Source organism: Nannobrachium achirus (genome assembly GCF_963921795.1).
Source record: "Nannobrachium achirus genome assembly, chromosome: 9".
Lineage (NCBI taxonomy): Eukaryota > Metazoa > Chordata > Actinopteri > Myctophiformes > Myctophidae > Nannobrachium > Nannobrachium achirus.
Window position 1 is genome coordinate 62,429,915 of NC_137818.1, and position 12,370 is coordinate 62,442,284.

At 41.0% G+C, this 12,370-nt stretch overlaps 2 protein-coding genes across 9 annotated transcripts in view; both read left to right on the forward strand.

Moving 5' to 3' along the window:
• Window positions 1–12,370, forward strand: part of LOC308291166 (uncharacterized protein) — a 184,640-nt gene that overhangs the window by 66,868 nt on the left and 105,402 nt on the right. The window lies entirely within an intron of this gene.
• LOC308290622 (bifunctional peptidase and (3S)-lysyl hydroxylase Jmjd7-like) lies at window positions 617–10,168 on the forward strand. Its single transcript, XM_080732532.1, has 9 exons — window positions 617–868; window positions 2,199–2,352; window positions 2,744–2,882; window positions 3,998–4,112; window positions 5,040–5,096; window positions 6,985–7,080; window positions 7,828–7,904; window positions 7,991–8,150; window positions 9,427–10,168. The coding sequence occupies exons 1-9, from the start codon at window positions 808–810 to the stop codon at window positions 9,549–9,551; spliced, it is 984 nt and encodes a 327-aa protein (XP_080588658.1). The 5' UTR covers window positions 617–807; the 3' UTR covers window positions 9,552–10,168.

Sequence of the window (12,370 nt, forward strand, 5' to 3'; positions counted from 1 at the left end):
CTTTAACTTGGTGTTTGCACGTGTCCTATTTTACCCCAGTACAGCTATATAAATGTTCAAATTTGAAATATAAAGTGCTCACCCAATGACTACGGATAGTAGAATATTGTACGGTCTTTTAGAAGTACCTGTATTGTCCGTATTCGTCAATAAAAAGCATTTTAATTAGATTGGTGGCCACGTTCTCATAATGTATCAGCGTGCAGTACACCTCCCAACCAATAGGGTCGCGCGCTTGAAAGCACATGGAGGAAACGGCCACCGATCAGATTAAAATGCGTTTTATTGAACAAAACGGACGAAACGGGTACTTCTGTGGGCCCGACCAGAATTCTAACATCTATCGCCATGGGTTAAGCATTTTATATTTGAAATTTGAACGTGTGTTTAAATGTACGGGCCGTAAAAAGAGACAAAGCAGACACCAGATAAATGTTTCAGGACACACTAGCAGTTTACACCCTGTTTACACCGCTGCAACCATAGACTGCAACTCACAAGCTCGCCTGTAGGGGGAGACAACATCTCCTCAGCACTAGCTGAGCTCAACACGCACTGGAGCGTAGCAGAAGAAGAAGTCTCTGCACTGTACGCATGCGCCCTGGATGTAAACAAAGCAGCATGGCGGCATTGGGCAGTACCTCAGCTGTTCTGCTTCTAAAAATAGTATTTAAACAACAATTACCATTCTAACAATGTCACATGACAGCTAAACAGCAAGAGTCGATAGTTTATTTACTGTTGTGTATTTTTTCGCGTCCAGAAATGTGAAGTTTGGCCTGCGGAAGGTTTTAATATACTAATGTTATGGCAGAGCGAATAGCAGCCGTGGAGAAATGTCTGACACAGTTTGCTCAGGAGGCACATGGTGAGTTCCTGGCTGTCACTTCTCAACCGCTTTAATATCAAGGACCCCAATTTGGTGTGTTTTTTCTTATCTCCTCTTTGATTGATTGATTGATTGATTGATTGATTGAAGACTTTATTAGAAGTTTGCATAGGAAACGGTACAGTTTCATGACGGTACAGTTCACTGGTACAAGGTCTACTAAAAGGAGATCCATGAAAAGACTAAGCTTATTTCCACAGGAAACCATTGAAGTATCTCATATAACATTGAATGACAGATGAATAGAACACAGTACCATGCAGTAGATATGTAAAGAAAGTAAAATGAAAGAACAAAAAAGGAAAACAGTAAGTCTAAACAAACGGAAAGTATATACAAAGAAGGGGCAGGGGAGGGTAGGGCTGGGCTAGGTTTATTTTTTACCTGGGACCCCAATATAAGTATATTATGTTTTTATTTAGTCTTCTTATAGTTTGATCCAGAATTCCTTTACTGTCAATGAGATAACAGTGTGTAACTATATCAAAATAGCAATTCTTTAATGTTATCTGGATTGTACACACCCAGCGGTCCTTGGGTTCCAACTGGCCCCGGAAAAAGACAATGCCAAAGCCTTTCTTGGGTTAAATCCTATTAGTAGACCTACTGTATCTGCACTGTACTGTCCTGTAATTTTCCTATGTGAACTGCTAATTATTAAGGTATTCAATCAAATTCAAAATCGATCAATCAATCCAAGGGTTGCCAGGAGAAAATCTATTTAATATACCCATGTTAACGTTATATACATCAGCTATTTGAAAATAAGAGATAAACAATGCCTCACGATGCAACGCATATTGAGCTTGTAGATTATAGATTATAGATCTTTTTTTTTCTCCTTGAATCTTCAAAATAGTTGAAACATTTTAACAACAAATCTTGTATGGGGGATCCCTCTCCTCCCTAGTGGCACAAACATTTTTTTTGAAACCGAAACATTTTCAGATGGGGGTCTGTGGCCAAAATAATACATATTAATTGGGGGCCCTTGACATGAAAAGGGTACTTTTGGTTTCATTGTACACCCATGAACACTCCTGGAGTTTATTTACCTGTACATGATGATGATGAACTTGAACCCTAGTGTACCTATTCTGGGGTAATGATTCAGTGAAAATAGCAGATCTGCAAACTCATAATGCATCTGATCCTTTTTATAAATCTTTTTTAATTAGGTTTGGTTTATGTGTGTATTTTTATTTTATTTTAACTTGTTTGCTTGCTCATTTATTGTAACGTTGTTTTCATATACAATATATTCCAAATAGTATGGCTCCCAATTTAATTATAATCTTCCCCCCCCCAGAACTGTACCTGAACCAATCAGTGCCTTACTTAGATGAGCCCCCGCCTCCTCTGGACTTCTACCGTGACTGGATTGGTCCAAACAAACCCTGCATCATTCGCAATGCCTTCAACCATTGGCCGGCCCTGTCCAGGTGGAGCCCCTCCTATCTCAGGTAAGGGTGACATATGGTTGTTCTCGTCACTCAGTCAATATCTTTCAGGATTTGTGGCATTTTGTGCAAAAAGGCCATTCCTGCAAAAGCCAACAATAGGCAGAAGTCATAGATGTACCAATTAGCCTGAGTTCTGGACCAAATGTGTTGGAGTAGTGGCAAAAGATGTGTTTTGAAGGAAGCACAAAATGACAGAACTTCTTGTCATTGCCCTAGGTGTAGAGTTGGGTCATGATCCAAGGGGGGAGAAAAATGATTGTACCCGTGTCCAGATAAATACCGTATCTTTTGGGAGATCTTGCAGTTCAGAGAATGAGTTAAATGTGTAATGGTGGCAGCCCTGTCAGGTTACACAACGTGAACATGTTGTGGTCACTGCTTTTCCCGCCAGGGAGACAGTGGGGTCAAAGGTCATCAGCGTGGCCGTGACCCCCAACGGCTACGCCGACGCTGTGAACGGAGATCGCTTTGTGATGCCAGAGGAGAGACACATGACGTTCTCCTCCCTTCTGGACGTCATCGAGAGGAAGGTGAACAAATCCACACTAGGTTGATTATAATTATGGTGGTATTGGGGGATAGCATAGCAGTGACCATGGTTTTCTGGTGCCGCAGAAAAATCGGCCATTCATTTTTCCTATAGAGAATTACCAACACATTACCATTACATTTTAAGCTTAGTCGAAACGCGTCCGTCTTTTTCTCTATTATGAAAGAAAGTTGATTTCCCATGATTCCTAGCAGAAATAGTATTCTGCCGACACCCGGTCCCCATTGAGTTGTATGCAAGCTCGCTGCCGAAACATGGATTTATCTCTGCTTCTTTTCCCATATGGCTTTTTTGGTCAAAATGACCTGTTTTCTATGGACCATAGTTTACACACAGATCATCGCGGCTGTATTTTTACTTCTCTGGGTCAAAGAAAGGACTTTGAACTGTCGCGAACGGGAGCCTCCGCCCACACAACGCAATTGTTTTTTTCTTTCTTATTTCTTCAGAGAATCAAAGGTTTTATGTTCATGAGTCACCAGGATCCTGGATGGCTTGATTCTAGGCTTAAAATAATTTATATCAATATTTGTGTAAATCCCTGTGGGATGATGTTTTTGTGGCACCATAAAACCACGGCCACCGTTAAGCCCTATTCGGGCTGGGTGATATGACTTGGACTATCAAAATCAGTTGGAAATATTTATATTTTGATGTGGTGTCATAAATAATGTACCGTATAATGAAAACATGGCACTTCAACAAGAAAGTGGATGCAACCACAGCAACCTGTGGTCCATGACATATGGAAATTTCTTAATAAGTACACCTGTAGTTAGTCTTGAAATAAGTGTGAATAATTGAAAGCTCTCCCCGCTCATTGTAGCTGCCCTGCTTCTGTTCCGCTGCTTTTTCTTTTTTTCTTCTGGCATTTGGTTATTGTGTTTATGTCTGTTTTTCTGCAATTGTATTATTGTTCAGAAACTGATCATCAAAGATTTTGTAATATGTGCAATGCTCTTTACATGGCTGATGCTATGGAGGAATGTTCATGATGGTCAAAATAAAAACAGAATAAAAAAAAAAAAAGAAAACATGGCACAAAAAGGTTGCCGATCCCTAACTGACAGTATGTTAATCCTAATGTGATTCCAGGTGGAGCAGCGTGGGGTGTTCTACGTCCAGAAGCAGTGTTCTAACCTGACAGAGGAGCTGTCTGAACTGACTGGAGACGTGGAGTCTCACATACCCTGGATGAGCCAAGCTCTGGGTACCGATGGCTTCTGGTCCTATTTTGATCATAGATATTGGCAAAATCTCCATAGTCTGGCATCCCATTAGTCCGACGGTGGTATTTAATCAACATGTCAGTTTTCACATCAATGTAAATGAGCCAGAGTTAGCCATGAGCTAATTTTCATCTGTAGTCCCTGGGCAGGCTGTACAAAAGTGATGGTAAGGCTATCCATACAAAACATACAATACATACAATACAGTACAGTACAAAACAGTACAGTAAAACATTAAGGGGATATAATTATAGCAAGTTGAGCGACTCCAGTGACAGATGGAGCAAATAGTTACCCACTAACTGGTTAGGGTTACGTTTAGGGTTTAGGCATAGGTTTTCCTGCGGTTAGGGTTAGATACTGTCGGACTAATGGGACGTCGGAACAACGCAAGTAGAAGGACTAATTCTTCTCCAGTTCCCTGTTGGTTTTCCTCACCTGTTTAAAAGGCATGCGTGCTACGGGGCTTTTAAGCCGTGACATCATTTTGTAGGCAGAGGAGAATCTGCCCCCAGAGCATTTTCTGTCCCTTGCTATTTCAAAAAACAACGACTAAAAAATAACGACTAAAGTATAATTCTAACACTTTCCTTTCAACAACAAAGAGAAGAAAAATGTGTAAATAGTAAAAATAGTAAAAAGATTCACGGAAACTGGGGGCAGAAATTCTCCTCTGCCTACAAAATGATGTCATACTTAACAGCCCCACAGGTTCAGTTTGGCTTGAGACTAGCAAGGGACAGCATCAGGGAAGTCCTGGGGAGAGCTGCCATGTCATTATTGTCAAAAGTAAAAGGAATATATATCAGAATGTTTTGATAAAAAAAAGAGAAAAAATACACAGTGAAATGATCAGAAACTAGCAGAATTATCAGAAAATGAACGCGTCAATGTTTTCTTCCCCTCAGGAAAGTTACCAGATGCTGTGAACTTCTGGTTAGGTGAAGGCAGCGCCGTCACCTCCAGTAAGACCTCCACCTAACATCACAATATCATACCCATAACGTACTTGTGTATCGGTCGGTATTGAGTACCGATTGTTTAACCCATTTAGGCCTAGAATTATTGAATGCTTTAACCAGTGAAAAATAGCAGATATACAAGCTCACAGCGCGGCACCGAGTGCCGCGCTGCGAGCTTGTAGATCTGCTATTTTTTTTTTTTTTTTAAGTCGTGAAAATGTGTGCAAATCTTTCACTATTTGTATTTCCAAAGCGAACGTTTGTAACTCAAATTTTGCTTCTGGGTGGTCCCTGGAACTAAATATTTTGAGATGGGGGTCCGTGGCCAAATAAATATCATTTTGGGGGTCCTTAACATGAAAAAGTATGACAACCATTGACATAGTAGTCTCTCAAGAACAGACTAACTGAGCTCCAGTTAAGTGAAAAGGACCTTTTCTTTGACGATGGCTGGCCAGATTGCTGACATAGAAACATAGGTTTTTCAGAAAATCTTAGAAGGATTCAAAAGACACTTATAGAATCGGGTCAAAATTCTAATTTTCACGATTTTTCAAAAATAGCAGATCTACAAGCTCGCAGCACGGCACTCGGTGCCGCGCTGTGAGCTTGTATATCTGCTGTTTTTCAATAGTTAAATCATAAAATAATGATACACAAAATGTGTACCCGTTCTAAATGGGTTAAAAAAACGTTCTAGGACGGTGGTTCTCAAAGTGGGGTCCAGGGACCCTCAGGGTTCCTTTTGGGGGTTCCAAATGGACCCTCACAGCTCTGTAACTCTGAGAGTTATGGGGGTCATTGAAATGTAAAAAGTTTGAGAACCACTGATCTAGGAATAAATACAAATTACATGAATAATTGTTAGAGTGCAGCTACAAGTTAGTAAGATAATAATGTAAATAGCAAAGTAAGAGGATAAAACAGTAGTTCAACTAACTACATCAACTGAAGCATTCAAAATAGAAAATAATTGATTACTGTAAATGACATCGTCATGTGATAAATGGTGTGGAACTGCCATACTCATCGATACCAGCATTTTGGGCAGTATATTGGCAGATGTATAACCTCACAACAGTTAGAAGCTTGAAGATGGGCTATTACTGTAGCTACTTTTATGTGACACTGTTGTACAACTGTATAGGGCGGGGGTCAGCAACCCGCGGATCTAGAGCCACATTTTTTACCACCCACATTTAGCACCACCCTAGTGGCTCCCTGGAGCTTTTTCAAAAGGGAAAATGATAGGGGGAAAAATATATTTTTTATTTTAATATGGTTTCTGTAGGAGGACAAACATGACACAAACATTCTTAACGCTTTCCAATGCTGTAACATTTTGACAGTAGGCATTTTGACAGTAGGCTAATATAGACTTAATATGTTGTCACTGTCGGGCAGAAACCTTGTATCTCCAAGTTTCAAATTTGTATGTTTTTTTTTTTTGCAAAGTAAAACCCTGCTTCATCATACAATACTGACGCACGAAAGTAGTGAAAACAGCAGATCTACAAGCACACAACGCCTCGCGGTGCGAGGCGTTGTGTGCTTGTAGATCGGCTGTTTTCACTAGTTTAGTTCATTTTGTAAATGATAAATACAAAACAAAGTTTTGGACATACAAGGTTTCCACCCGACAACGACGATATATAAGGCTTTTATATTTTTTTTGCGGCTCCAGACAGATTAGTTTTTAGTTTATTTGGTCTAATATGGCTCTGTCAACATTTTGGGTTGCCGACCCCTGGTATAGGGCATTAGCTGTTGAAAGTAGAAATGTGTTAAAAATGTTTCAATAATATTATTATGCATGTTTCAGTGATTTATCTTTTTTGCATGTTTCAATACGTTTGTGCTTGTTTCACTAATGCATTTATGTGTGTTTCAGTGCATAAGGACCACTATGAGAACCTCTACTGTGTGATCTCTGGAGAGAAACATTTCATCCTCCTGCCTCCATCGGATCGGCCCTTCATACCCTATGGTAACCATAGCTTTACCACGCCTTGCACTAAGTGACATTATTTTATTCTGGATGAAAACCAACGTTTCTTTAGGGTAAGAAGAATAATAATAATAATAATAAATTTTATTTGTATTGCACTTTTCATTCAGTGAATCTCAGAGTGCTACATACATTTCAAGGAGAACACATACTAAAAGAATAAAAAATATCAAAGTCAATAATAAACATTAGCAGGTGGATTCAATAATCAATAATCAAAATCAATAATATAATGTTATATGACGATAATATGCAGATTTTAAAATACAAAGAAGAAGGCAGTTAGGTCATTACTCTGCATCCAGAATAAAATATTGGCACTTTGGCTACCAGTGTATCTCTGTCATTTGGAACCGTAGAAATATTACCACAACTTTTGGCTTCTCTCCCTCTCCCTCTACGGGGCGGTAGTGGCTCAGGGGTAGATAAACCGTCATTAGAACACGGAGGGTTCTCGAAGGGTTCCTAGTTCGATCCCGGGCTCCCCCAGAGTTAGTGTCGAAGAGTCCTTGAGCAAGACTATGAAGTCTGAACCCATAGTTGCTCCCAGTGAGCTGGTTGGTGCCTTGCATGGTTTCCTCCACCATCGGTGTATATGAATGTGTGTGTGAATGGAGGAATGTAATGCACAATCTCTGTAAAGTGCCTCGGATAAATATAAATGCACCCCATTTACCATTTTCTCTCTGTCTCTCCCCCCCCTCCCTCTCTCCCTCTCTCTCTCAGAGTTGTACCAGCCTGCGGTCTACAGACAGAAGTCAGATGGAGATTTTGAAATAGTCGATGTTGCGGCGTCCGAAAAGGTGAGCTCTTTTCTTAACTTCCCTTCTTCCAGTTGTCGTACAGAACATCATCACCAACCATCCCACGTCCATCTCCCTCTGTGAAGGTCCCGTGGATCCCGTTGGACCCGTTGGATCCGGACCTGCTCCGTTACCCAGCGTACCGCGGGGCGCGGCCACTGAGCTGCACCGTGAAGGCAGGAGAGATGCTGTACCTCCCCTCACTGTGGTTTCACCACGTTAGACAGACACACGGCTGCATAGCAGGTACACAGTACACACTGTACAGTCAGTGGTGGAAAAAGTGCTTAAAGTGGTGGTTCGAACTTCTCAAACTTTTCAGGCCGCGACCCCCACAATAATCATATTCTAACTGGGGACCCCCCCCCCCCCACCCTGACGAGCACAAGAGTTAGGGCATTACATTTTGTATAACATGTTCTATTGTGAAAATAGCAGATCTACATGTAGATCTGCTATTTTCACAATTTCTGCCTCTAAGATTTAACAATTTGGCCGATGTTTAATTTGTCATTTCAGAGGTATTAAGTCCTTAAATTGTCACTTTAGAAATGTGTAGCTACCCTCTATACACTTTACGTTGCCCCCCCCCCCCAAAAGAAATATATATATGATTTGGGGACCACCCCGGGGGTCCCGACCCACAGGCTGAGAACCAGTGGCTTAAAGTACCAAAAGTTAAAATATTCATTGTGCAGAAGGTCTACACAATGAGTAATAGCAGATCTACAAGCTCACTACGCGTATTGGGGGGAAAAAAAGTTAGTTCATTTTGGGGAACCATGATGAACTTTAGTTAAAAATGTGGAATTATGAACTATGAAAGGAACTAATTCATTTTAGAAGTTTTGAACTTGAATTTGAACTAGTTAATGAAGAAAGTGAGCTTTATTTTGAACTAGTTCATGTAGAAAGTGAACTTTATTTTGAACTAGTTCATGTAGAAAGTGAACTTTCCCAACACTGCACATTGTGCACAACAATCATGGCATCAACAAATACAAACACTATATGTACAAAGGAGAAAAAACATTCTATTGAAAATTACATTTACCTTCCCTTGTGGTCTCTTGATAGATGGGGTGTTCAGGCTAGTTTTGAAATGGATGCTGTCAGGGCTTTCCACCTGTTGGTGGCAGAGTAGTAGAATGAGAATGTCACTGATGAAGGTTGATTTTAATGTCACAGTGGTTCTCAACCTTATCAGGCCTAACCTCCCTTAAAATAATCATTCACACACACACACACACACACACACACACACACACACACACACACTAGTTCTTTCATTCAACTTCTACAGATAAATTAGCAAAGTTGTGAGTTTGCCAATGTTTGACCAGTTTTTAAACCTAGTAATAGTTTGTTGATTACTTTTGATGCAGTAATGGTCTTTTTATTTTCTCTCTTTTTTTTTTTTTGTGTTGAGAACCACTGGTATGAGATCTGATCCGTGTACTCCTTTACTATTGGTTGAAAGTAAAGTCACTGATCTAGGATGTGATGCTGTGTGTTTCTGCAGTGAACTTCTGGTATGACATGGAGTTTGACATCAAGTACAACTACTTCCAGCTGCTGGAGTCTCTGGCCGCTCTCACGATGACATCACAGGAAGTGACACCAGAGGAAGGCCCGCCAACATCATAGCTGTGCGTGGCGTAACCATAGACATAAATAGGTAGACGCCTGATTGGCCAGTGTGGCTGCACTTCAACTCCGCCCCCCCATGTCACACAGGGAAGCTTGTCATAACTCTACTGCAAGAAATACCTATGTCTACTCTAAGCCGTATAGTGTGTGCCAGCGGCTACGTCATTGTAGTCCTTAGCGGCCATTTCTTGGGTCAAAACACAGGTGTTTCAATTGTTTGATTGCATAGAACTAATGCTTTACTCCAATCAGAACACCTGTGTAAGGCTGTGTTTACCCAAGAAATGGCCGCTCTTAGAACTACATTTGGCACACCCTATATGTAGGCACCTGAGACTAAAACTGTTTTTCTGTCATACAACCATTATTGTCACTATAAGATAAGACGTATTCGTATGAAAACAATTGTTTTTAATTTATTTAACAAAGTAACATGAATTATACATGTCTGACAACAAACCAAACCGCATGAGATTTGAACCCAATTAATCTGGGAAACATCCATGTCATTTTAGATTTTAGCTTTGGCTATTTAAAAATAGCAGCGATACAAGCTCGCTGATTTGAAAAAAATGGACATGCTATGATATTGAATATTGAATAAAATATGCGACTGCAAAGCTATAAATGGATGGAGATAAATGGTTTTAAAAATGGGTCTTAACCAAGTATCACATTTTTTGGAATGTACTACAGTATATCACTGGTTCTCAAACACTGGGTCGGGAGCCAATTGTGGGTCACGGACGCATTTCTATGGGTCCCTTAATTTTTGGTTTCCTACGTTTTTAATTAATATTTAAAAACATTATCAAAAAATGCAATGACATTTCTAAGAAATGTAATTAATTAAGAAAATAGACAATTTACAAGCTCGCAAAGCGGCCTGAAGCAACACGTTGTGAGCTTGTAGATCTGCTGTTTTCACAGTAGATCTGCTGTTTTCTTGTCTGGGTCATGGGAAAACGAGCTAAACAGTTTTGGACCCACTGTACTACAGTGTGTGTGTGTGTGTGTGTGTGTGTGTGTGTGTGTGTGTGTGTGTGTGTGTGTGTGTGTGTGTGTGTGTGTGTGTGTGTGTGTGTGTGTGTGTGTGTGTGTGTGTGTGTGTGTGTGTGTGTGTGTGAGAGAGAGAGAGCCATAAGGCCCATAGGGCAGGAGACTATCTCCTGTTTCTGTAGCGTGAGGCAGCTTGATGTACAAGAACACCCCCTGGACATGACGTTAGTATGTCGCAGGGACTCATCCCCAGTCAAACCCTTGATGCTGAATGCTAAGCACTGGGTCCCATTGTCTTTGGTATGACCCGGTGGGGATCGAACCCCGACCTCCCAGTCTCAGGGCGGACACTCTAACCACAAGGCCACTGAGCTGGTGGTGTATGTGTGTGGGGAAGAGAAATTGTGGTGAGAGGGATTCAACATCCATAGTCACTAACAAGGACGTGTGGTCACTGAGTTGGACAGCTTGTAACCTGTTTGTTATTATGTTGTGGCGTCCACTCAGTGAGTTGCATGATAAAGTCACTAGGAGGCATTCGCTTGTCAGGATTGGACCCCAGATAATGTCTCCATTATGACTCAACCTTCACAGCCATAGAACCAATATTTTGTATCTGTGCTACTTTCTTGAGGCTGTGCCGAACAGGAATTTGCTATTTTGTAACAAGTAGTTTGTGTATTGCAGGGGTCTTCAACAGGGGGTCTGGGACCCCTAGGGGGTCATCAGAGTTAACCCAGGGGGGGCCGCCAAATCTTTGTGTGATAGGATCATGTTTTTTTACATAAACCACTTGAGTCCTAGCATCCTTATTCTGAGTGGAACATTAGCCAAACATACCAGATCTATAAGCTCACAACTACTCGCACTGCAAGCAGTTTTGAGCTTGTAGATCGGCTATTTCTGGCAAAGAGGTTTGATGTAGAGGGAAAAGAAGAGTAGACGGTGATGGTTCAAGTGGTTAAATGTCTGAAGATACACATTAATCCAACATACATTGTCTGATGACAGTGCTGTCAAACAAGTCTAAGCTGTCTAAGAAATCTATGAACAATAATTAATTTGCAACACAATTGTATACAATATATAGGCTCTAGTGGGGGTCCCTGCTTCATCTCTCTCTCTCTCAGCTAAGGGGTCCTTGGCCTGAAAACGTTGAAGAACACTGGTGTAATGGATGGGTTGCCACTGCCAGAAAGTCAATGCATAGGAGTCATCCAGCATATTCCCATGGGTCAGAATGGATAAACAGTCAGGCGTTGTATTAATTCAACCAAGAGCACTCATTTGTTTATTAAGAACGTTCTTCATAGATTCATTTTGATTGATGCATTTAACTTCAAAATGTGCAAAATGTTCCCCCTGACCAACCTAGCCTCAGAACGCCTGTGACACATGACAGCAAACAGTGACTATTGAAGTACGTATTAATTTACTACGTTTCTGTTGTGTGTAATGAACTAATGTCACCCCTCTGACTGCTCCTCAACGCATGACTTCTTTGTTCTATCATGAAAATAAGAAGTGGCGAAGGCTGAAAGTTTCACCTCCTCTCCCTCTCTGGTGGATCAAGGTCTGTGTGTGTGTGTGTGTGTGTGTGTGTGTGTGTGTGTGTGTGTGTGTGTGTGTGTGTGTGTGTGTGTGTGTGTGTGTGTGTGTGTGTGTGTGTGTGTGTGTGTGTGTGTGTGTGTGTGTGTGTGTGTGTGTGTGTGTGTTTTCTCTATTCCCTGCCTTGTTGCATTTCTTTCTTTTTCTTCCAAGGCCACCCTAACTCAGTGTACATTGTACACCATTGTGCAATCTCAGAGTTACAGACC